The sequence below is a fragment of the Sinocyclocheilus rhinocerous genome, unplaced genomic scaffold, assembly GCF_001515625.1.
Source record: "Sinocyclocheilus rhinocerous isolate Xijiao unplaced genomic scaffold, SAMN03320098_v1.1 scaffold3581, whole genome shotgun sequence".
Lineage (NCBI taxonomy): Eukaryota > Metazoa > Chordata > Actinopteri > Cypriniformes > Cyprinidae > Sinocyclocheilus > Sinocyclocheilus rhinocerous.
Window position 1 is genome coordinate 55,939 of NW_015644366.1, and position 5,276 is coordinate 61,214.

Genomic DNA, 5,276 nt, shown 5'->3' on the forward strand with positions numbered 1-5,276 from the left:
TTTAATATTAACTATACAGAGATGAGATGAAAAGAAAATACCATGTTAACTTTTCTGAAGACAGTCAGTTCCCCTCAGAAACACATTCACATAAAAACAATATTGATATTGTTTTCATACAAATCAATATGGAGGATTTTCTTCCAATAGTTTGTGCATCATGAACAGTGAGCTACAGTATTTTTCTCTGTGCGTCCGTCTTCAGCGTCTCTGGCCTGTGTTAACGGGCGTTTACAGACTTCATATTTTCACATAAATGACATTTTGGAAAACGATTGCATTGCAACGCAGTTTGTGAAAGTCCAGAACAGAGACGAGCTGCAATAAGACAAAACACAGCCGGTTGCTGATCGCGTGAGTTCGAGGGGAAGCTCCTTTAGTTCGGCCGTACACACACGTGACTGACCGCTCGCTCGCACCAACAGCAGGAGGCTCGTGTTACTCTCTACACTGCACTCAACCTGAGGGATTCCTACACTTTCAGTCTCTGAGGAATAATCTATATAAAAATATAATATATTGATTAAATATAATCAACCACCACCAGTTTGCAGCATCCACCTGGATGTGACAGCAGCCATATTGCGCCAGAACACCCACCATACACACACCAGCTAACTAATATTTTATTCAATAGTACAATAAAAGATTGTTTTCAAGAATACAATAATTTATTTCAGAGATATAAAAAAATATAATCTCAAGTAAGTGTATTCAGTTCTTATTCTGCTGGATCTATCTGCCATTTTTGACACTGTGAATCATCAGATTATCCTGTCTGCCATCACCGGATCTGCACTCCACTGGTTTGAATCTTATCTCACAGGTAGGTCTTTCAGGGTGGCCTGGGGAGGAGAGGTATCCAAAGAACATCGACTGGCCACAGGGTTTCCTCAGAGATCAGTTATTGGACCGCTCCTCTTCTCCATATACACTACATCACTGGGACCCATCATACAAGCACATGGTTTCTCCTACCATTGCTATGCTGATGACACACAGCTCTATCTCTCATTTCAACCAGATGATCCAATGGTAGCTGCACGGATCTCAGGCTGCCTGGCAAACATCGCGGCATGGATGAAGGAACATCACCTGCAGCTCAACCTGACAAAGACTGAGCTTCTTGTTTTCCCTGCCACTTCGACTCTACAGCATGATTTCATCATCCAGCTAGGTTCATCAAAAATTATTCTTGGGTGACCAGCTGACCTTCAAGGACCATATTGTAAAGACAGCTCTATCATGCAGGTTTGCATTGCAGAAAACCAGGAGGATCAGGCCCTTCCAAACAGAGCATGCTGCACAACTTCTTGTCCAGGCCCTTGTCATCTCTAGGCTGGACTACTGCAATGCTCTTCTGGCTGGACTTCCATCAAGCACAATCAAACCTCTACAAATGATTCAGAATGCAGCGGCACGACTGGTCTTCCATGAGCCCAAAAGAGGCCATGTTACACCTCTCTTTATCTCTCTGCACTGGCTACCGGTTGCAGCTCGCATCAAGTTCAAGACATTGATGTTTGCTTACAGAACAGCCACAGGCTCAGCACCCGCCTACTATCTCCTCACTCGAGTTACGAATCTACATCCCCTCCAGAAGCCTGAGCTCTGTAAGTAAGCGATGCCTTGCGGTAACATCACAGAGAGGCATTTTCGTTCACCTTTCCCAGCTGGTGAAATGATCTTCCCACAATCGCAGTAATTAACAGAACACCTGACACGTTATCGGACAGCAGCACTAATTTAATCCCATACCCGACACATTTGACATAAAAACTGGGACCCGCACCTGCATTAAATCTCCTACATGAGGTAGACAAAACTTATTTATTAAAACTTTCATTAAAATTGTGAACAGATTAAATACAGAACGCAAGCAAAGAGCGCTCCCTTTAATGTAATCACTTCAGCTGTCAATCAGTGGCAGCGTGATTGGCTACATTGCTCAGCGTGTACTGGACCGAGTCGAAATAGTCTTGGTTATTGGACTCGCAACCCGCCCGTGCTTGTCACCGTCCAGCCCGCACCCGCACCACACCCTACACATAAATATTATTCCACCCATTACATCAAATATTAGCGATTCACCGGCAGCGTGATTGGCTACATTGCTCAGCGTGTACTGGACCGAGTCGAAATAGTCTTGGTTATTGGACTCGCAACCCGCTCATGCTTGTCACCGTCAGGCCCGCACCCGCACCACACCCTACACATAAATATTATTCCACACGTTACATCAAATATTAGCGATTCACCTGCGTGTACCCACCCGCATGCAGGACTCTGGCTTCCCCCCTGGACAACATAATAGACAACTCTGGCCCCAGAGAGCGATTGTAAATTAAGTTTACATGAAATATGTTTGAAATTTCATTCTGCATCTTCTGAGATTTCATTAATCCTTTTCATAAAGTCACTGAATTAACCATTAACTGTTCACCTGATTGCGTTGCCGTCTGTGTGTGATGTTGGAGCGTTGTTGAGAACAATAATGTATTGGAAACACACTACCGCCTACCTGACTCTGCCTGAAAGGTAAGAAAATACACTTACCCGAGATGATTTTTTTTTTAATATCTCTGAAATATATGATAGTATTCTTGAAAACAATCTCCCCTTTAAGACTTTCTGCTCTCCTTTAAAATCTTTTAGGGCTTTAATTTGTGGAAGGATGAATTAAGACTTTTAAAGACTTGCAGAAAGTCTGAATAAAAGGTAATGGTGTAAATTATGAGTTATTTCATTCCAATGAAAACCAGCATCTGAAACACAGAAGAGACGTGTGACCGAAGGCTGGTCTCCTGACGCGTCTCTCACCTCGATGGCCACGCTTCCCTCTTTGTTCTTCAAGAGCTGCAGTTCATCCAGCTGCTGCTTCTGCTCTTCTGTCAGAGTCTGAGAGTCGGCCGAACTGCAGCCCGGAGAGTTTTCCTGCCACACGGAGACAAGATCACTTCCGAGGTCAGGCAGATGCTAGGGTTCAGCCCTGAAGCTGAAGCACTACACCATTAATCTCGAGCGCACTGCTGCACACACACGCTCGCTCGCTTCAGTCGGGCTGTCCATTTGAAAATATGCTATTAAAAATAAAACTGAATCCGTTTATAATAAAATCTGAGAATTTACATCCAATTCAAACGGATAAGTGTGAGTAATGCGGGCTCTCACCTCGGCATCAGCAGGAACAGACAGATCGTCCAGGCCAACGATCTTCCCGTCTTTATTGATCTCATGGACCACAAAGTCTGAGTACCTGAATGAGAGAAGGACACATGTCACTGACACTCCTGTCACACACACACTCTCTCTCTCTCTCTCTCTCTCTCTCTCACACACACACTCTCTCTCTCACACACACACACACTCTCACACACTCTGTCTCTCTCACACACACACACACTCACACACTCTCTCTCACCCACACACACTCACACTCTCTCTCTCTCACACACACACACACACCTCTCCTTCAGGACGCCAGAGAAGCCTCTGTGCTCGCTGATGAACTTGAGAATGCCCACGTCTGCCTCGCTGAGGCCGTGCTTCATCATGTCCGCGAAGCTCTCCTCCTGCTCGACCCGGAGCCTCTTGGCGGCGTGATCCGGATCCTCATCCGGGAGGGAGCGCTTCTCCGCGGTCAGAACTGAGACCGGACTGGCCTCGGCCTCCTCCATCGGCCCGAGCTGTTAGAGAGGAAGTGAGAGCCAGGTCTGAACCAGTCTATGTCTAGGTTACTATAGTGTACACACTGTATCTATATATTCGCGGTTTGAGAGCTAATTACAGCAGGGTTTAGATTATACATTTACTCACATCTCGGATGGCAGCTGCAGAAACTGTAGAGTGTGAGTGACAGTAAAGCCGGATCGTTTAAGGCGGAAAATGCGCTTAAACACGGAATGAGAACAAAACAGCACAGATCTGAAAGCACAGAGGTCGACACGAACTAACTAAATCTGTTCAAAAGCACGAAACTCTCAGGACTGGAGCAGAGCACTCTGTACCGATCTAACCGTGCGCACACGAGACGCACCGCTCCGCAAAACATCCACACACGTGCTTCCTCTGACTCTCACATACCCCGGAAACGAATCCGCCACAAACCCCGCCCCTCGCGTATGTCATTGGTTTACACCCTTGTCAATCACAGCTATCAGGCGTAACGGACAGCAAGAAACAGCGTTCAAGGATTCAAAGCGTTTATTATGTCATATGCCCAGTGAGGAAAACTAGTTTCCCTGAGCAATGAAATTCTTCCTTTGCTGTCCACAATGAATGCCAAGACAAGTGCAAAACTGTACACACATACACACATACATACATTCAAACAAACGTAATAAACAATAATAAAAACTATGCTACAGGAGTAGGAATATAGACTATGAAAAAATCGAATGTATATATATATATATGCGAATGTACAGTATTACTTATGTGCAAAAAACAATAGTGCAGTAACGTGTGCAAATTGAGTGCAACTACATGATAACAATAGCAGCAGTAACAGTAACAGATGTGCAAATTGAGATGAGGCTACATGAGTAATATTAACAAATATGCAATGGTAGTAATAGCAGCACTAACATTACAAGTGTTCAAATGAGATGAAACAATTGGACCGACTGTTCGCTGAGATAGATAAGTCCACTAGCTAGCTACCTGTTTAAGAGTCTAATAGCTGAGGGGAAGAAAGAGTTCCTTAATCTGGAAGTCCTGCAATTTACACTCCTGTACCTCCGTCCTGAGGGTAGGAGTGTGAACAGTCTGAATGATGGATGCAGCTCTGCGGTGGTAAATGGCCTGCAGAGAGGGACATGTGCGGTCCCTCACTGTAGTGCTGCCATACCACACGGTGATGCAGCTGGTCAAGACGCTCTCAACTACACAGCTGTAGAAGTTGTTGAGGATCTTAGGTGACATGCCAAACTTCCTCGTCCTGACTCCTGAGGGTAGGAGTGTGAACAGCCTGTGTTGGGGGTGGCTGGGGTCTTTAAAGGAACACTCCACTATTTTTTAAATTAGGCTCATTTTCCAACTCCCCTAGAGTTAAACAGTTGAGTTTTACCATTTTAGAATCTATTCAGCCGATCTCCGGGTCTGGCGGTAGCACTTTTAGCGTAGCTTAGCATAGATCATTGAATCTGATTAGACCGTTAGCATCTCGCTCAAAAATGACCAAAGAGTAACTACAGAAGAGTCAAGTTTTAAATAGGAAAAATATAGAAACTCTTTGGTCATTTTTGAGCGAGATGCTAACGGTCTAATCAGATTCA

At 44.8% G+C, this 5,276-nt stretch overlaps 1 protein-coding gene across 1 annotated transcript in view; it reads right to left on the minus strand.

The window, feature by feature from the left end:
• Positions 1-4,082, minus strand: part of LOC107758226 (pseudouridylate synthase 7 homolog) — a 21,464-nt gene extending 17,382 nt beyond the window's left edge. The window contains exons 1-4 of the mRNA XM_016575906.1: positions 3,817-4,082; positions 3,466-3,686; positions 3,172-3,256; positions 2,697-2,934 (exon numbers count right to left, since the gene is read on the minus strand). Coding sequence (XP_016431392.1) covers positions 2,697-2,934; positions 3,172-3,256; positions 3,466-3,677 — 535 coding nt within the window. The 5' untranslated portion in view covers positions 3,678-3,686; positions 3,817-4,082. The remainder of the gene's footprint in view (positions 1-2,696; positions 2,935-3,171; positions 3,257-3,465; positions 3,687-3,816) is intronic.
• Between the last annotated feature and the right edge of the window lie 1,194 nt (positions 4,083-5,276).